The 21,250-nt window shown below is 44.3% G+C and overlaps 1 protein-coding gene across 5 annotated transcripts in view; it reads left to right on the forward strand.

Moving 5' to 3' along the window:
* The window catches only part of znf521 (zinc finger protein 521), an 87,615-nt gene that overhangs the window by 13,498 nt on the left and 52,867 nt on the right, over positions 1 to 21,250 (forward strand). For all 5 annotated transcript variants that reach the window (XM_029452717.1, XM_029452713.1, XM_029452716.1 and 2 more), the window contains exon 3: positions 533 to 733. In XM_029452717.1, the coding sequence (XP_029308577.1) occupies positions 533 to 733 (201 nt within the window). The remainder of the gene's footprint in view (positions 1 to 532; positions 734 to 21,250) is intronic.

Here is a 21,250-nt window from a genome sequence, read left to right on the forward strand (position 1 = left end):
ACGCTCCATACATCCACTGTTCTGGCCTAGATGTCTGGGTAATGTGGCAAGGTCCGTCTCCTTTGATAGACGCTGACTGATGCAATTTAGCTCTTACTGGCAGGATTTCATATTTCTTTGGTCGAGCCAAAACTGCAATCCAGGATTTATTAACTACACATATTCCCATCAGTCTAGTTTCATATACTGAAGTTTTGCTTGGGTGAAGCAGGGCAAACACAACGTAAAACCATTTCTAATAACAGAGGTGTGTGTGCATGTGTGTATTAGATTAGTGTGTGTGGAAGCATCGTGCCAGTGTGTGCCTGTATATCTCTCACCCTCACCTGCCCAACACTTCTGTTATGGCATGAGTGGTTGAGTTACAGCGGCCCAAATTGAACCTGCATTTTTATTACAGCTTTTATTATTGTTTTTATTAAATCCAGAGTCTAGAAATCCATTTTATTGTCACCCAGAGGAAGCTGTAGTACCTCACTGTGTGGGTCACCCCTCTGACTATGTGGTGCTGTCATTTCCTGTGGCTCGGCAGATCCAGAGTGCGCCCTCGAGAGGGCGGCGGAGGATGGTGAGACCGGGCGTCTGAGGAAGAGGCTGCTCTCTCCAGAGGAAGGAGAAGAGGGAGAAGAGGACGACGAGGAGCCTGCGCTGCACAGCTGCGACAGCTGCCGGCAGGTGTTCGAGTCGCTGAGCGATCTCACCGAACACAAGATTAATCAATGCCAGCTGACAGGTAAACAACGTTCAGCCCACCGAGCCTCCCCTCCACTCTGCCACTCAGCTCTTCTCCCACTCCCACTCTCGCTCTATGCCTTCACCAGAGAATATGCCACACTATGTGTGTTAGTACACTGCACCAAGGGGAGCATAACACCAGACTACCAGTTTCCTTGGTAGATATCCAGCAACACAGATAGGCCTCACACACATAGCATATTATTTATACGTGCTGTACATCAATATCTAGAGGCGTGACATACAAATAGGCCTCCATGTGTCCTTACAATACATCACTGTAGGCTACATTATGTGTATTTATAGTATGTGCATTGTGTCCTTGCCTGTTTCAGTGTAACATTGTATACAGCTCTATACTAATTCTAACATTTCACTCGAGTGTAACATGTGGCTATGAGATCCCACAGTAACCAGACCACCAACTGGAAACAGATCTTCACTCCAGGAAAGTCCCTCAGCTGGTCCCAATGCTAGCTAGCTGCAGTAGTAATACCTAGTGGGACTGAAAGAGAAGGATGCCATTGGCAGACTGTGTCATTGACCTGTTGATGGATGTAGAGGGCTATAAATACCCTGACAAGGTGGCAGACAGAACTAATGATGTGAACTGATGGTTTCCATGTGCTTCTCCTGGACTTGCTGTCCTCCTTTACACGTCCTGATGGACCCCCATTCAGAAACACCACCTGACACACATTTTCCAATGTTGCATATGGGCATAGACCTTTTGCCTATCCATGTTGTTTAGAAACAGAATACGAACAGGCTAACATGTAACAATCCTACCATTTATCATTTCAAAGCAAAGTCAAAACCCTGTTCATGAGAAAGCTAGCAAAGTCTCTTTTCTGTTTACATTCAAGTACAGTTTGGTTTCATATTTTACAACCCACAATCAGCAAGCCACAAATTATAGGGTAGATATCCCACGAGTTTTACAAAGATTTTCCATTAACTGTAAGATGGTCAAACAAACCAAGTCCAGTGTTTGTTTGTCTTTGTGTGTCTGTATATAAATGTGCATTCGTCCTATCTTGATGTTAATCTAAGCAGAGATTCACGCATGTTCTTAGTTAGAGGGACTTTGTATGTGCAGGGATGCTTGTTTACATGCATGTGTTCCTCGAGTGTGCTCATGTGTGTGCAAATTCAAAGTGACTCTCAGGCGACTCAAGGTGTGAAAATCAATGCACTGTTCACTTTCACATTACTGTCATCCAACAAAAGCATTCATTGGTTTGAACGAAACTAAGTGCAGAACCTCCTGTCACCCTTTTGTCAATGTAACACCTAATTCCATTAAGTCAGCTCAGAATTGTGGACAGTTTGTGGAAGCTACAAAATAAAAAACACACATTCTCTTTTAAATTATACTCTTTTTGTTTTTGTAATTCTGGAGATAATCTGTAATATTCTAAAAGTATTTGATTCGGGGGCAGGCCTTTTATGTTCAGCTCCGCTGTAATGTGGTCATAACTGACTCAGCCATATTTTTTCAATAATTAAGCCTGGCTTTTATAAATGTCAATCTTACGGACAAATAACTCTTAATTGCTCAATGATGAAAAAAACACAGTTTGGATAAGAGCCCCCGTGGAAACCAAACAAAAGAATCTAATTGTCATTAGGGTATTGTGATTGCGCAGAAACACTCTATTAGTATTCAAACACAGTGGGAGAAAAGAAACTTCTAGATGGCATACTAAGTACTTTGAATGTGTGTGTGTGTGTGTGTGTGTGTGTGTGTGTGTGTGTGTGTGTGTGTGTGAGTGTGTTTGTGTATTCTCTGGAATATGGGAGGAGATTTCCTATGTGGCATTATGTAGACATCCATGACCAATTAATCTGCCTTACATCAAGTCTCTACTCACAGATGGATCCTTTATTAGAACCATTTTCTAATCAACAACCAGCACCTGCTAAACTCTCCATTTTTTATAATTTCAAATGTTTTACTTTTGGTAAACAAATTGCAGAGCTTGACTGGAAGCAATCCACATATGGAGATTTGCTTGCTGTTCCCTGACAGAACTTACTTCTCTCCCCCCCCCCCCCCCCCCCCCCAGCTGATATCCCATAAGCCTATACAGTGTATTACCAGACCCTAACATACAAACGCATAAATGCACTACCTTACGTGTTTATTCTGGTTCTAACTATACTTTGCGTCCATGTTCTAATGTAAAACGCAAGTTTCGCCACCGGAGTGACACAACACAGACTGAATAAAGTCTTAACAGATACTAGCTGCATGTCGACCACGCCCGATGGACAGAGAGAAAAGAGAAAGATGTTGCATGTCACTGCGATCAATGGCGGCCATTGTCTCCCCCCCCCCCCCCTGGCAGAGGTATAACACCTTTCCATGCACTTAAGCCGTGACCACTGCAGTGCGCTAAGGGAGCGCATGGGTATGGATTGCCTCGTGTCCCTGATGCGATCGGTGCTATTGATCGCGCTAATGCTGGACTGCGGAGGAAGGCGAGAGTCTGAGAAGGGGAGCGAGGGAGAAAGAGGGAGATGGGGAGAGAGAAGGGAGAGAGAGAGAGAGAGAGTGCTGCAGGAATGCGTCCCCAGGGAGCCCGTCTTGGGCTGGGGCAGGGCTTCAGGAATGTTCCCCAGGAGATCCCAGTGAAGGCTAGGGCAGGGCTGGAAGAATGCTCCTCTAGAGAGTTGAGAGTGGAGGCTGGCTGGGGCAGGGCTAGAGGAATGTTCCCCCAGAGCACCCCTTTAACTCTGGAGCAGAAGTGGAGGGGCTCCACGGGGGGAGAGCGCTCCCCCGTCCACCCTCCGGCTCCAGGATGGCTGCGGATCAGGTTTCCGTGTGGGGATCAGCATCCTGCCGACAGGGCTTTAGGCTGCCCTGGGGAGGAGACAGGAGGCTGGAGGCACTGCTATTCCATAGGCCTTTCCAAACACACTTCACAAATGCTTTGTCTCACTGTCTCACTGTATTGTCTGTGCACCCTTGTATTGTTACTGATCCTTCATGGAGAAAGAGAAACAGTGTCTACAGTTTGACTTTTGTTCTAAGTTGGCACAAGACACGTTCATCTGCTAGATATGAGATTGCAATTGTAAGAAAGGAAACATGCCCTCAGACCTACTTGCCAACGTTGCTCCTCAGCTCATTTCAAGTTGTGTTTACTAGCTAGCCCACACTGTAAATAAAAATAACACATCTAGCTCCGAGTTTAATTCAAAAGATTGCATTTTCACAAAGCCTTCCTCTATCCGTTCTCCAATACCTTGTCTCTGAAGGTATTTGAATAGGCCAGTGCACACATGAGCTGTCAGCCTGGTGGCCATTCTTTCATTACGAGTCCAGCTCCCTTGAGCAACACCTTTTCTTGTGTCCTTCACTAGAGGAGGGGCATGGCTGCTCCCCCCAGAGAGATCCGTGCCCTGCTATTTTAACCCTCTGTGAGATGACCTTTTTAATAAGTGTCTTTCTCTGTTTTCCTGCCGGCCACTGTGCGAGCAAACAGAGCATGTCTTCTGCTTCCCTCAGATAAAGGAATCAATCAGAGAGGGTGCAACAGAGAAAGAGGGAGCGATAACTGGGCCATATATGGATTTATATTATGTAGATTTCCCCTTTCTTCTTCCCTGTAGACATAGCAAAATGCACTCAGCTTCAATAAAATACATTTCAGATTTATGAGAAAAATACAAATGAAATATTAATACTCTGAAAAACAATAAGATCCCCCCCCCCACAATGAAGAGGATGATAATATGATAGAAATACTTTAGACACATTTCTAATATGAAGTCTCCGTTTGCGACGTTGAACCAGACACTTTTTAAAACCCACTGATATATGTTTCCCCTTTCCCATGCTCAACCAAAACATGTTTGTTTGAAGTTGTTTGAATTCATTTACATCAAGTCATTGGGTCAGCAGCATGGAAACATTCAGTAATACCCTCAACTATGAACAGGCTCCTGGCAGTGCATGTTTTCTACTAACTGTTTCCAACAGTCTCCTATTGGTTGTACTGGGGTTTTTTTTCGACTAACTTTGTGTATTGATCCAACAGCTGCTTTGTGGCTGCCAAGAAGAATGTGCTAGACTGCAAAGACTTTATTTGCTTCAAAAGGGCTCACATAAGAGGAAAGCGACATGAGCAAGACCTGATTAGCTGAACTCTGAGCCACTGCCGTTCATCAGAAATTCTGCTGTGTTTTTGCCGGGGAGTCTTGCGACATCCTGGTACAAAGAGCAGCACACTGATTACAAGGCTTTGAAAGGAGGAGAGGCGGTCAGGGGAGAATAGCTACTTCTGGCACAACGCAGCCACTGAAAAGAGACCTCATGCTAGAGTGAGCTCTCAGAATTGGGCTTGAGTCTTTCCTGTGTGTATGTGTTTGTGTGGGGGGCATGTTTTACGTGAGTGTCTATGGGAGAAAGAGAACTAGGTAGAGACAGGAAGAGAGGCAGAGAAAGAAAGGGAGTATTAAAGTAGATGTTTGACTCCACGGCGTAGCTTCCCTGTGCGTTTTCTCTCTGTGCGACAGTGCCAGTAACGTTAACAGGAGTGTCATTAGGAATTCAAAGCATATGCCCTCGTGAGGACGCCCTCTTTCTCTCTCCCCAGTGCTTCACACCGCACACATTATGCACTGTATAAAGTATTTATTGGTCTTTGTCAGACGAGGACTGCATTTTATGCAGAAAAACAATCAAAATATGAATAGAGGAGCCTGCGTTATACGCTTGTGTTTGTGTGTTCATGGCAGAGATGACGATGGCCAGCACTGCAACTCCCTCATATTCATATCCCCCTCAATCGAAAACACTCCGTCTCTCATGTACTTGCTTGCTCAATCCGTCATCCGCTTAGGCATGCAAACACACACACACACACACACACACACACACACACACACACACAGACACATGCTCCCTCACAGCACCTGCGTGCTTGTACTTTGCATTTTAGACGACACATAATTCTTTGCCCAAAACGCATGCTGTGACTTCATTCAGTTGACCTCTTTCTTAAGTAGGTAGCCACAATAGCAGGGGTGACGTGGACAAAACAGAGATAATCTCATGTACTCACCTGAAACTACAAGAACTGACTATAAACACTATATCAACGACACTCTTGTTATTTCCCACTCTACTGGCATCCCTTTGAAACTACTGACTTCAAAGACCAAAGACCTGGCCAAGGAGCGGTTGTCTCGGTATCTCTTGCTCTCTTCATCTCTCCCTGGCCCTGGCTCTGCCTGCTCTTTGTTCACTCTCTTCCTCAGCCTGCAAGTCTTTTTCAGCGGCACAAGCAGAAGAATGGCACATTAAATCTTAATAGGACTGCGTCTGGCCGTGTTGAATTGCAGAGCGTGTTAAGCCGGCGCTTTCCTCCCCCTTGGCACACGCTTGTGGAAGTGGAAAACAATTGAATAAAAGAAACCGCTCCCTCCCTCTGTAACACAAGTGACTTCGGCTGCCCTGCTGAAGCTGTGAGACTGAACTGACTGCAGCTCACAAATGGCATAAGTCCTTGCTGAGAAACTGTAACATAAATGGCATTAGTCCATTTCAAAAGGCACATAGATACTCTGGAAGGTAGACATAGGATTTACCTGACCACCCACAATGTAGCGGTTTCATATTTCATTCTCTGTGACAGTTGGAAAATACCATGCCATAAAACTCAGCACTTACACTCTAATAGCCTGTTGGCTGAGACAAATGCATTAGAGTATATGAGGACAGAACTGGCCAGGAGAGACGAGTGAAATATATTGAGACATGGAAAAGGAAGAGATAGAAAGGGGGATGGGTAAAAGACAAAGAAGTGGAGAGAGACACAGTCAAGGTAGGAGAGAGCCAATCTTAGCAGCAGCAGTGAGTCCAGGCCTGCTTTGTAAGGCAGTCAGAGGTGGTAATTAGCCAGTGATGAGTTGACTGGCTGTGTGTCCAGTGCACGGCACTGCTGGGTGGGGCTGTGGGAGGTAGATAAGGCCAGCAATGGGCTTATCTCTGAGAAGGACAGGCACCAGGCCTGCCAGGCAAATCCACCCACAGACCAGCCGCATTTTATTAACAACATCATTAATGCCAGACAGGTTATGTGCGGTGGTTCGGAAGAGAGACAAGAAAAAGTAAAAAAGTAAATCTCAATTCCTGCTTGGCCGGCCAGTCTAAAGTACATAGGCACCGGTTGACGTGTTTTGAAAGCAAGGAGCTTGTGGAGATGTTTACCAGGTAGGCAGCCAACAGAAGGGCACGGAGAGCGAGCTTGGATCTTACCTCTGGGTTTTGCTCACTCTCCTCTGGGTCCCCAGAATTCAAATGATTTTCTTTTTTCTCTTTCAAACGTGGGACTGCTCACCAGAATAATGATGAAGCAAATACAGAGAAACATAACTAGGCACAAAGAAAAGGCAAAAATGTATTTTAAAAACGTTCTAGACATTCTGGGCTCAATCAGGTGTGTAGGGTTTGGTTCATTTGTACCTTTTTTAAGTTATAAAATACACTATTACGTTAAAAATGCAAATCCTTTAAGAAGGTGTTTTTCTTTTTTATACTTTGTTAGCAGTAATCCGATTTCCTTTGATCACATGGCACCTTAACAGGTGTCTGAGGTGTTATGTGGCAAATGAGCATTCAGTCACTCTGGATTGATTTGATAAACAATCGCGTGAAATGCCTAACGTGAACAAACACTTGGTTTGTAATTAATAGTCTGTATTAGCATATGAAATGCCAAAGAGCTTTTCAATGGCATGTTTTCCAACGATAATTTACACCAGGAGTTGACAGGATCTAACATGGTTATGAGACAAAGAAGAGTTCACCAATCAAGATGTACCTCATTCACAGACACCTTAAAGACTCTATGGGCCTTTGAATCATGTCAATACTCCCTAATGAAAAGGTCATAGGATTTAGCTTATGTCTGCGTGGAAATGTTCTGCACATTGATCCCCAAAGGGCTTTTTCCTTAGATGGCTTTTGCCCAACTTGCCAGTAATGGGAGGAAAGGAAGGAGGGAGATGGAGGGCGGTGGAAAGAGTGACCAGTCCGACAGGTTTATGTCTCCCAGCAGGCTGAGCTCCATGGAGCGGGCCCACAGGAAGGAGCGGAGCCAGCTGTGACGGCATCCTGCTAGCCGATGTGGTTAAGGAACTTTGGGGCTACACTGTCACCGACTCAACATTTTCCCCTCTCCTCTACCCCTCCCAAGGGTTGTTTTTGTTGGCCAGGGGGTAGTGTTTGGGTGGGGGCTGCTATAGGGCTCTGTGGAACAGCCACTCCTATACTTCAGGATATGGGGAGTTGAGCCACCCACAAGCACAGGGATTCTCAAATATCATGTGAAGTAACACATTTGTTCCTTAGTGCTAATTGCCATTTTCGGACTGGAAGGTGGGTTCATAAATTTAGTTTTATGGGCAGGATGGGTGTCGTTTAAGGTCTCCAAGGCCACCAGCTGGACTATGCTTTGGCAGAGGGAACATTATTGTGTGTCGGTACAGAATGTAATGGTTTGACAGTAAAGCCATGCTGTCAGGTAATACAGAGATGTCCTCTTAATGTTAAGAGCAGTGGACAGTGGGGGGTCCAAACACCACTGAGAATGTAAAGGTCATCTAATCTATTCCACCTCCAACCTGCCTGGCTGATCGATCATCCTGGAGGAGCCAATCGATTTGATCAGAGAGCCTCTCCTAAGAGATGGCCTCCCAACGAGTGCCTGGGATTCTGCACAATGCTGCGAGCCAGCTTGGTACGTGTCTCCGCGATAAACGAGACATTAAAATCCCTGATTAAATAGTAACTCGCCACCTGTGGTAACCATTCTCTAAATAAGCCACTGATTTAAGACTGCAAAGTACATGCAACTGTTACTATCACTTCATCATGTTCTCAGGCTCATTCTATATGCAATGCATGTACACTAAAATCAGATCAACAAAATCCTGCAGGACTGACAGACAGCCAAGAGATATTGGGCCGTAGTAAACAGAGTGGTAATCTGTATATTAGGACATTATGTGCCCCCAGTCAAAGCATGATGCATCTTTCTCATCATGAACTTGGTTTGTAGAACATACCCCACAAACAAAGTCAACAGACAAAACCATCGTGTGATTGGATTTTAATCCAATTGCATTATTATTCAGGCCTCCCATTGGCCATTCATTACTCTCACATGGAGCCTGTGTGGGTTGTTATCACCCAATCAGGCTCAGGACTGTATTCTGGAGAGCATGCTTTCGTTTGCATCCTTTAAACCCTGTGAGCCTTCCCTCTCTCCGGGCCCGCCAACGGAATACCTAATTCCAAAGTAAACTGATTGCTCTCTCCAACAAGATTACGCTGTGATGATGTTAGCCAAATGAGACCGCTATTCAGATGCAACCAGGGCAGGCAAGGATGCTTACCGCAAGATGACTGATCAGCATGTTAAGAGAAACGAGGTTGGGAAAAAAAAGGAGGCAAAAACGAGGGATAGAAATCGAAAGAGTGTGCGAGAGTTGTGAGCGTGGGGGTAAGCAGAAATGTAATTTGCTTCTCACCTCAGGCGACTGGGCTCTGAGGCCAGTAAATATGCAAACAAGCTGAGCCTGGCCATCAATATGAAGACCCTAGATGATTACTAATCTCCACCACAGAAGTAGATTGAGGTCTGTTCAGCAGCACCATGCAACATGAGGGAAAAAAAGCGAGAGGTTAGAGTCCAAACTACATCTCCATATTGGCCCCCAACATTATGCGTAACTCAGAGTTATGGGTATATTTGACCTTCAGTTTGAGATATAGTACCGGTATTTATGATGCATACAAATCAGCAACGCCGCACCATTCAAAATATAGGTGTCTGAAACCTAAGGATATATTAATCTTACATCAGATTGTAAATGTAATTCAGAAACTAATGCTATAACTTCTCAGTAACTTTGAACCTTGTTCTCACTCACCCCAGTCTTTTCATCATGAAGAACTTCTTGTCTGATATGAGCTCCTAGACGTGAGGCACAGTAGTTTACCAGCCCATTGTCATTCCCCATCCGTAATCCGGGATAAAAAAACCTATGGGACATGGTCCAGGCTGGAGTCATTAGGTGTGTGCGTGGCTTACCCAGACAGCTAGATAAACCAGATGCCTCGGGATGGCCAGGGGTCATCTCTCTGTGAGAACAAGTTGTTGATGTCCTTGTTTCTCTCTACCTCTTCTTCGCCTGCAATTCTTCTCTCGCCCCTCTTCATCATTCCTTCTCTCGCTTTTTTTCTTTCTGTCTCTCCCTTGATTGTTCTGCACAGTCATCTCAAACACAGGTCCGTGTTGGAGCTTAGCAGTCGAAGAACCTGTCAGCTAAAGGGAAGGAGGAAAGACAGACAGGGGAGCTGTCTTTGGCCCTAGGTTGAATGCCTGAGGGTGTACTACGTGTGGAGGATAGTTAGTGCAGTAGGACGCACCACAGTCTGCAGGTGAATCCTCTCATTTTGGGAGACTTAATGCATTTGAATCATCACCTCTAGGGGGGAGTGTTATGACTTTCTTTTTACACAGTGAACCTGGATGTAGAATGCAGCAAAAGTTGTCTTTTTTTATTTTTTATTTCTAAATACAGCAGGAGGGCCATGTAAGAGGAATATATATTCTAAGAATGTCTTCCCAGTCCTAAACATAATTGACTATTCCTTGTATTTTAGAGTGTGTTTCCAGCATTGAGCTTTACCCTCTGCAGTGAGTGCACAAGGCTTGAGGATGTTTACCTGGCATGGTGCCTGTTGTAGCTGGCCTCCTGTTGAGGAAAAGCAGGTCAGGCTATAGCTTTGTGTTTGTTTGTTTATTTGTGCATGTGAGCGTTTCTGTGGGTGTGTATGAGTTTGAGAATAAGTATGTGTGTGAGGGGGAGATCATTAGGACAGAAAGGGTCAGAGAGCGCATTACATTCAGCTAGGAGAAAAGCAAGATGAATCTCCAAAGTAAGCATTTATTTTTCGGGAGCGGATAGAATGGGTGGGTATTGGGTAACTGGACTCTCAATCCAACTAATCATCCATCTGCTCAGCCATCAATCTTCCCCCTTCTATCCCTCTGTTCATTTTCTCATCCAGCCATTTATCCATCCTTGCCCGTGGCCAAAGGGCCATGTCTCTTTGTGGCCCTGATAATCTGGACCAATTTCCTCTGCAATTTATTTCCCAGCCAACCACCCACCTGGTCAAGCAGCATCAGGCTTCTCAAGGTAGAGCCACTCATCCCAGCAAGCCCCTTCCCACCAATCACATCGTTTTTTTTCTCCTCCTCAAGCCTCAGATCTTTTGTATTTTTGTAGTTTCAGTTCAGTTCTGGAGTAATGCAACCTTTCCTCCTTTCTTTACTGTAAACTCTGACAAACTCAACAGCCATTGTTTACCTCTAATGTCCTTACCCTTCGCCGTCTTTGTTTTCTATTATCATCTCCCATTTCTATCAGTAGCTGTCTCTGCTGCCTCTCCTCTTTCTCTTTCTTTCTCCCTCCATCCCTCCCTCCTTCCTGTCATGGCTTCTCAGTATTCTGCTGCTGTCTTGTGTGGAGTGATTTTGCCCAGACACGTCTGGCTCTGGGTAAAGTGCGGTCCCCAGAGAGTGTGCTCCGCAGCCCCCAGGTCGCCGGCACCATGAATACATTATGATCCCCATTTCCATCCTGTTGCCACGGCAGCACTTTTGGAGCCGCAGGGCGATTAAGACGTGTGCTGTCGATACCCTGATAGGAGCAAAAGTTGGATCTGGAAGCTGGCCTTTGATCAGATTCCACAGTCCTGCCTGCTATTGGTGGCTTCATACAGGAAGACACAGAGCAGGTATTTTGGGCTTCTTATTGGTTTGACAGGCTCACCTGCTCTACATAAGCATACCATGCATCCTCAAGCTCTTTTTCCCACCTCTCTGCTTTATCTCCTTTCCTGCCTGAAACCATTTCCCTCCCTTATTCTCACTTCCGTTGCTCCTCCCCATCGCCGCAGTTCAGCTAAGGCAGCATTATACGCAGTCTCTCTCTGCTCTCTGATATTCTGCTTTCCTCACAAAGGAAGCAACTCCCTTACCTTTTATTGTTTCCTTTTTTTCTTTGGGGGATGATGTATAAAACATGGTGCCTCAGGTAGAGGATGTTGGGTAGGAAGCCATGTCCCCCTAAATGGCCAGCCGTGTGCATGCGCCTAACACTTCACTGAGCAATCTGTCAACATGTCAGCAACACATGTTTTGTAAAAAGCCTCTGGTGGGAGCCAGGGGAAAAAAGGCACTCCTGCCAGACCAGAGAGGAAATGCTTTTTTCTCCTCTATGCAGTGGATTTTCTATTGCTGGTGCTCAGTCCCACGGGCCCCCCCCCCCCCACCACCACCACACACCCCTCCCCCACACATACACCCGTTGTCTGCACTTCAGAAATTTGAACTGGGGACCCTCGAGGGGGTTTACTGGGAGGGTGGGGGTGGGCTGGGAGGGAGGGGCTGCCTCTTTTTCAGAGCGTATGAAATTGTGAAGGTATATTGTGGCAGGTCCCCAAGCGGTCTTTTCTAATACCTGAGTTTCTGGCGAAGCTGGAAATTACCAGTGGCTCCCCCGAGGGACGGCTTTATCCACACCAGGAAGGGGAGCAGAACTCAGTGGGGAGGTTACTTAATGCATGGCTGAAATAAAAGAATTTCTGAGACAGAGGCTGAAAAGCAAGCTTTTTTCTTTTCAACCCCCCTTCGCTCCCATTCCCTCTCCCTCTCTCTTTTCCTCCCCAGTAGTATAGTTTACTACTCTCTGCCTTCTCTTGAAGGGTTCTAGTTTAATAAACTTTCAGAGGATCCTGCTGGTGCAGACAGCTAGACAAATACCCTTGTGTGTTCTCTTTTGTCGGAGATACAGCTTTTTGTTATGTTCTTGCAAATTTGATTTCTCCCTCTGTCTTTCGTTTTCTGTGCCGCCCTCTGTCTCTCTCCCTTTCTACATTTGTCTTCATCTCCCTCATCCTCCTCTCCCTTTCTGTCTCCCTCCTTGATACACACACACATACACGCACACAGACGCACACACACAAAGTCAAACTCTGTCTCTTGTGGTTGAGTTTATTGTTTGGTCTGTCTCTTCGTTCTCCCCCTCTGTGCTCCCTTTTGTTTTCTGTATGTTTTGTTGTATTGTGCAGAGAGGCTGAGATGCAGATAGAATGCAGACAGTTTGCCCTGGGTGAAGAGTGCGTACGAGCACCCTTGGTTGCTATTTAACAAAACACATTCATCTATTTACACATGACCAAATGTATAAAACTCTGCCTACTTGCAGGGAATACAGTGTTTTTATCAAAGAGATTTAATGCATAATGTTTTGCGGGTAGTTTACCCATCCCTGTATGGCCTTCTTTTCTACTTATTGTATGCCAGGATACCCCTTTCCTTAGTAATCAGCACCTGTATCTATCTGTGTCCATAGATCATTAATCTTGCCTTGTTCGTAGCATAAAAAAAAACAACATAAAAATCTCATCCCATGTATGAAACGCCTCTCCCTCTGTTTCTTTCTCCCTCTCGCTTCCTCCCCCTCTACTGTTGGTAAATAATTCAACCTTTTCCCTGTAACAAGTGCTGGCCTTAATAGGGAGCAGTACCTGTAGTTGGGATAAACAAGGCAGCCGGCCTCACCAGTGAAACAGAGGGATTTGAGCTTCATGAGGGCAGAGAAATAAGTCGTTTCCTTCTGAAAGGCAGAGTAGACTGGCTGACATTAATTAAACCCTATAGGATAAAGGTTATCTGAGGCCTAGCAACGCAGAGACCGTGCATGCGGGATGTTATGTCTGCCGAATCCTAATCAAGACTTCTTATTAAAGCGACATGTGTGGGCTCAGGCATGTATAATATGTGCGTGGTGTTTGTGCTATTCTGTTACTAAATCTGTGCATCTCAGGGATCTATTGAACAACATTTCAGTTACAGAAGCAAACTGATCATACAGCTGAATAAAAATAATAATAATACAAAGAACAATCTAGCTACCACCTCCGCTACATTTTCAGTGTTCTACACATTCCTAAAAATAAAGACCGAGGCAACTTCCCAGAGAGTTCCATGTTTAGAAAACATTGTGTTGCCCACCATGCACTGTTGTGGGAGGCGTGCCTCCTCACCAGAGATTCTCCCATGGTGCACCTGTGACTGAGTCACCTGACCCGAGCATCAGCATGGCGCTCGAGTGCCATGGCTCATGTTTTACAAATTACCCAGGGGGTTGTGCACCACCTCAGTGCCCATATTTCCTCCCTGCTGTATGCATAGTGCGTGGGATTATATTCCCCAACTCCAACTCCTCCCTCAGACAATGAACAGCCGCAGAGATGACAGTCACCTCACTAACCCAAGAACGCTAAGGAAAATACAAATTAAGGAAGGGAGAAAGCACTGCTCCAACCTATTGGCTTCCTCTGTTTGTGCTGGATGTATGCTGGTTAAAGAGGGAAAAAAAGCAGCATGGATCCTGTTACCAGGCGAGTTGGGCTCTATGTGTGTGTGTGTGTGTCATTGGGACTTCAATGGTAATCTTAGAACATCTATTTCTCTCACTCCCATTCTGACTCGTCAATTTATTTGCATGCCAAATGTAATTAAAGGTCACCTTATTGGTAATATTCTCTTGATATTTAAAGTAGCCAAGTAAGATAGTCACTGGAGGAGTGACGCAGGTTTTATTACCACCTCATTGTACTCCGTTTTTATATTAGTGGCACAGCAACACCAGTTCTTTCACAGTAATAACATAATAGTAATGTCTTCTCCTTTCATATACAGATAAAGGCTGATGTCCTTTCGTCTACAAGCCCAATGAAAAGTAATTAGCTGATATGGACGTTGCTGTCAGTGATAACTGATATTGGGGGACTATTACATTCACTCTCTGGAATGATGATCCTTGAAATGGGTTCATCACAGTGAGCTGCACATTCAGATAGACTTGAGAGATTACCACATATAAGAAGCAAAACTCCTTTTTACTGCAGGGGAGTTGCATAAACCTTTTTTAAATGGTCACATTATCCACAAAAAAAGCTAAAATATTTAATATACTGCAGGCTTTTCTTTTTATTAACACCTGACTCGCTTCTAATTTAGTGAGTAATTCAGCAAAGTCCAAATGTGAAGTCATATTGAGCATCTGAAGTCTTTTCTCAAGTTTACTTTTCATACATTACAATTCATATAGGGGTGTTGGTTGGCAGTCAGACCGAGTTCCTCTCCAGAGAGAGACATAAATAGCCTCCCAGGTGGTGGTGTGTAACTAAGTAAATGGTTACTAAGCCAAGGAGTGCTGGGCATATGCAAATAGGGAGAGGAGAAGTATCCATTGAGGTTTTGGAGTGAGAGGAGGGTATTCAAGGGTAAGATGAACCTCAAAAATCTCTTTTAGGGATTTTTCTACGCTGACCCTGAAAGTTTTCCACTAAGTATGTGAGCATGCAAACTTTAAGCAAAACAATCCAGTGTAAAGCTTTTTTCAGATGATAAATATATAAACAGGAATGAATCAATGTGAAGTGATGAATGAATAAGTAAAATGCCCTGTAGTCATTTGTCTGGTTGTATTCAGGCCTCATATTCCAGCCTTGTTCTGCAAATGAAGATGAGGGTTAGGGCAACGAAGGAGCTGCTTTCTTTTTTAAAGCGAGTGCACGCTTATGTGTTTGTCAGTTTGTGAGCGCGTGTGTTTTCATAATGCTTAGTAGTATTAAGATGTGATGATGAGCTGCCTGGATACCGGCAGAAAACAATAGAAGGGGAAACAAAGCAAACCCCTAAATCTGTCTGCCATTTGCGCTCACATACTGTACACACATGTCATGAGTATTCTGGCACAGTTACTGGGCCAGGGAAATGCTGGTCTGGGGCCTGGCCCATTCTCCAGAGACAACCCCCCGCCTCCTGCCTCTCCACCCCCTTCCCCCTTCCTGTGCAGTCTGTGGACACAGTCTGAGGCGACAAGGTTGCACAACAGCTCGCAAAAACTCCACTTTACAAACATGATCATAAAAAACACAGCCTGCCATTAGAAATCTGTTAAGGAAGAAAAAATAATTAGGAGGACTGTGATAATTGTGTCAAGGGGGATATAGATCAGACGAATTATGGGAAGAACCAGAAAATCTTGCAGTGGCTTTGTTACTTTGCTGTTGGTTCATTTCGACATTGATCCACCCTTCCATCTGTCATCCTTTTCCTGCACTCCTTCTTCAACTCTCCATTTCTTTCTTTCTTGGATTCGAGACTTGAGGAGCCTTCTGGCTTTAACAGAGAGGGGATGAAGATGTTTATTCATCTGGAGGGTATTAGAGCCATGATTAAGGAGAGGAGGGAGTAGCGAGGCTGATGCGACGTCTGCATCACTCGTTCACGGGCTGCCTGCGGGATTCTGGCCAACACACCAGGAAAACAAGAAATGAAGAAGAATGAGAAAACTTGTAGTGAAATTCAATTCTCTCGGGAAAGGACAGAAGTTTAAATTTTAGCCGTCTCGCTGCCTCTTTCATTCTCAGTCTCGCTCCCTGTTCTTGCAGCTAAGCTAATTATTAATGAATGCGGTTTCTGTTGAACCTTGGAGAGGTGTCAGTGCTGCAGTCACTGAGGGTTAAGAAATCTTGACATTTAAGACAGGGATGCATGAAAATACATCGTCTTGCTTGAGTTGATGCTTGTTTTTCTTCCCCTCCCGCTCTCCTCTCCAAGATGCATGTTTTCTTCTCCCTCCCGGGCTGTCTCCAGTTGTTTTACCACTGACAAGCTGGGATGGCGTTGAGGAGATATCAAATAGAGCCACAGTGTATTAATCAGGGGAACCAAAGGGCATGGGTCAAGAGGCAGGGTCAGGCCTTTCTGATAAATGCTAATGCTAAAGCTCACACAAGCATCTCGGGTTGTTTGTTCATATGCATGTGATTTTCGTCGTCCTCTGTAGAAAGAGGAAAGAAAGGTGTTGATATATAAGAGCTTTTTTATGGGCATTTGGCAGACTAACTGCCCTTTTTTAAATATTCCCAGTGTACTAAAACATAGATCCAAGTTTCTGAAGTTATCCTTAAGAAGTGAAATAATTGTTAGTTGAAGTGTAGCCCAAGTTTTATGGGTCACTATGAAGTAGTTTGATTAAAAAGAATTAGACCCTATTTTCCGAATTCGGTGTGTGCTGTGCGTGGTTTTAAGTAATGGATAGCGCCTCTTGAAACTTGCAGAGCAAACCCTATTTTAATGAAGCAAACATACAGTAACTCAGCATATTTCTGTACGCACAACAATTTTTTCTTCTCCAAGCTGATCACATAAATCAAATTTCCGGGAGTAACTAAGAGTGGGGAAAAATGAAAGAGCATCCAAGTAAACTCTTGCGCAGTGTGGAAATATTAATAGAGCTGTAGCATATTACAGCACGGTGCTGCAGCATCACTCACTGACTGACTGACTGACTGACTGACTGACTGACTGACTGACTGACTGACTGGCTAACTGAATGTCCACTGGGTCCTGCGCCTGGTCTGACGCAGTGTTGAGGGAAGAACACACACACACACACACACACACACACACACACACACACACACACACACACACACACACACATGGAGGCTCCCCTGTCGATTGAAGCCCATCCCAGCCCAGTCCCTCCTGGCCCAGCACTCCCTTAGAGCCAGTGCAGTGAGGCAGGCGGTGAAGGGGCATGCTGGGGGACAGATTGTCATCCTCCTTTCTCCCCCTGGGAGGCTCACTGTGGCTGCTGGTCCAGCCAAGACCTGGGGAACAGCCTTCTTCCTGTTTGTGCTGTAGCCTACCTGAAGTGGTCAACTGTCCTTCCTCTCCACACCACCTGCAGGCTCAGTTCTACAGGAGATGACACCATAACCACCACCGCTCTCCCACACACAAACTGCTCCACCTACATCCTAAACACATCCTCTGACCATCTTGCAGCGCAGCACCTCAAGGTCTTATCACTCATCGCCAAAGCTCAATACGGCTGCCTGTTTTAAACCTATGAATAAATACTGTGTAACATTCTGACCATTTAATATGCCACTTTACTAAAATGTAGTTTTGCCACAGTGATAGTCAGCATGCAATTAGTATACTTTTATTTGTAATGTAGAAACACTATATCCAGCATCAGAGGTAATGACGTGCATGCTGTGAAGTGTATGCTGGTGTGGTTCACTTTTAATATTTCAAACACTTCAAATCAAGTCAAATTCAACTGAAACAATAAGACATCAGTGTTAGCCCTCGAGCCCACCCACTGCTCTCTGAATAGTAACCTATTATGAAGCGCAAATTCACCTTTCTTGAATAATGGTGTAATTTAATCTCTCCCTTTTTCTAGTCTTTCTTTTTTTGTCTTAGATTTAATTTGGAAAGTAGCGGAAATGTAGCCCTTTGACAATTTCATTTCTTGTTAACCCCGTCTCTGTGACTTTTCCCTGCCTTGATTTGACATGTTTCACTTACAAAACAATACACAGCTAACAACAAGCAGGGTCGAACTTGATGATACAACACGACCTCCATACAAGTTGTATAAATTATCATTTTTATGTTAAGCCTTTGTCCAAATTAAATGTTGATAACACTTCTAAAACAGTAAAATACTGTATATTATTAACAGCATCTTTAAAGGCCCAGTCATCCTTATTCTGTCAGTGTTTAAGTGTGTTGCTGACCTCAGTGACCTCCATGTAATAGTATGTAGTTGTTATGGAAGATAAAAAATGTGTAGCCTGGCTGTAAGTCATCTCTGGCATTCTTTCAAGTTCAAACACTGCGGTTATGGATTGTTACATGATGCAGATTTTCACAGGAAAAACTGAGGCAGATCCTGCCCAAAGCACAAACATCCTCCGTCATTTTAGAGGCCAGGCATTATCTCAAGAAACATTACTATTGATTGTCATCACAAGTATTGATTTCAGTTTGTCCATGTTGGTGGAAAGACATCAGTGTAGCAGGGACACATCTCGGGGATAAGAAATGAAATTCCACTTTTCATTGTGTCTCTCACGATCATGGAAAGAAAAAGCCTAGTAAAGGATGACTGGCCGCCCTACTTTTCCTCCTCTGGCCTTCCATTTGTCTAACTTTCCTGGGACGCCACTGGGGCACTGTGATTTCTGGGACAGTGACCAAGTGCTCCTGTCTGAGCTGGGGGACATGGGTAATGTGGACAAAGTAGTTGACAGTTTGCCGCTTCCCCATGGTTGAGAGACAGAGCCATGAGGGACCAGAATAATGGACACCCAGACCACAGAGTCAGAACAAGCGCTTGATGTTCCAGCTCTTTGTGTCAAGCCCTGTGTGAAAAAAATCCCCATTGACTGCAGTTTTTGGGGGTGTGTGCATCTCTCCTCCACGTGTGTGTGGAAATGCGTTGTGTACATGATGTTAGGCCAGAGGAACTCGCTGCTAGGGCACTGATGAAACCCCGGGATGTGAATCCTTATTTCATCTGCTGTTTTTCTTGTTCGGTAAAAGATAGCATCCTTGTTCACTGCTCCTCACAGTCGTCTCACACAACCCCTCCTTCTCATCCTGTAGCATAGTGGATTTGATTGATCTGTAGCAAAGGGGGGTGGGTGGGGGGGGGAAACCTGACATTTCTCAGTGATGTGTAAAAAACATATTGTGTTTGCTGAGAAGAAAAAAAAAAAAGGGGAAAAGAGGGAGACAGGCTGAGTACACACAACGCACACACAATACTATGACTGAGGTTGAGTAGCTAATGGTAAATAGAAGCTCCTTTAAATACCTCTACTTGTGCATATTTGTGTGTGTTAATCATGGTGCAAAAAGCCCATCTAGCCACCTGGCACTTTTGTTGACAGCTTCTGGGAATTATCAGTGTTTCATTTTGACGAGATTTGATGTCTTAAAACATGGCTATAGCAGGACTACTGTGAGTAAAGCCTAGCCCTGGGCCTCTTCCAACAGCTCTGTGTCCTCTGAGCTCTCGGTCCTGAATCAACTGAGTGATTCGTTCGTCTGACTGGAATTAGTCCCAAAAAAATCGACCACCCCTCTCTCTCTCAGTCGGGGAGATTGGAAGCTTAGCTAATGTAAAAATTTCTCTCACCACCTCCTCTATTAGATCTTAAGTGGTTGTGTCACAAACAGGGCCGTACATGATAGTGTGTTGTTCAGACACACATTGCTATTTGGGCATCAGAACAGGAAAAGCGTTGAGATGACACATGCATTGTCTCATGGGATAAGCTCACTACTTTTCCCAGTAACTGTAAAAAGATCCCCTCTCTGAATATGAAGTGGGGTCATGGTGTTACATCAGACAAGTTGTCAGCTTTTTGTTTATTCATTGAATCCCCATTCCCCAATGTGCCACAAATACACTCACACAAACACATCTCTTATGACAACCACTACGTACAGATCTCTGGTACAACACACAGGAAGATAAGGTTTGGCGGCTGAAAACATGGCCATGCTTTGCTTCACTAGAATGGCTTTTGAACAAAGTCTAGCTTGCTATAGAAGTGGCAGATGAGTGATAGCAAAAACACTTTTCTGATAAGATAAGGTCCTGGATCTGGATAAGAGTTTGGCTTCCTAAATAGAAGAGGTGTACTCTGTTGCTGTTAGGCAGTGATAAGCCATCTTGAACTGCTTCCAGGACCTCAGACACGAAGGTCCTGGCGTCAGCAGTGAGTTATTCCCAAACCGTGGTCCTTAAAAGGTTTGAGGAGGATGTATTACTGGATGAAAACAATAGAATCACAAATAGCAGTTTATTTAGCACTACTATATCTTTAAGAGTGAACCTTTGGCAAAAACCTGCAAACAAATGTCAAATCCTCTGATAAAAAAAGTAGGTAAGTAATTGGTAATAGTAAATGGCAAGACAGAGCTGTGACTGGGTTTAAGAGTAACAGCATACCTTTGCTGAGCACTGTGCACATGGATTATATGCTGTTTTGGCAAAAGGCTATTTATCTTTAAGGGATTTTATTTCTTCCACCAAATGTATAGCCAAACATCTGAGCTTTAGCCCCAATACATTTAACACGAGAATTAATTATACCTTTTTTTGTCTGTCTATGTCTCATTTCTGGCGCGTACGCATACCATTAAGGTTTTCTCTAATTACATTATCAAAGAAATTGCTCTACCCACATATGTAGCCTTGCTTCTGATTTTGCACGCAGCTCACATGACATAGTTGTATCTGTCTATAAAGATTAAATTTGTAATCATTCTTTTCAAATTGTGTGTATTATGTAGCATTTATAATTTAGAGACAATATTTTACACCAAATGTATTATAGTCCAAAGGGAAACGATGTCATCAGGAAAATGAATGACTTACTCTCTTAAACATATATTCATATATCCTGCTAATTTTCAAATACATTCTTCAGGGGGTTTGAAAGCTGTGCCGCTGTGCACAGAAATGGCCAACTTACCTGTTCCCAGCATTAAGGATCTTATTTGAACAGGAGTATTTACTCTGGAAAAGGGTGCTATAA

Source organism: Cottoperca gobio, chromosome 17 (assembly GCF_900634415.1).
Source record: "Cottoperca gobio chromosome 17, fCotGob3.1, whole genome shotgun sequence".
In the NCBI taxonomy this organism is placed as follows: domain Eukaryota; kingdom Metazoa; phylum Chordata; class Actinopteri; order Perciformes; family Bovichtidae; genus Cottoperca; species Cottoperca gobio.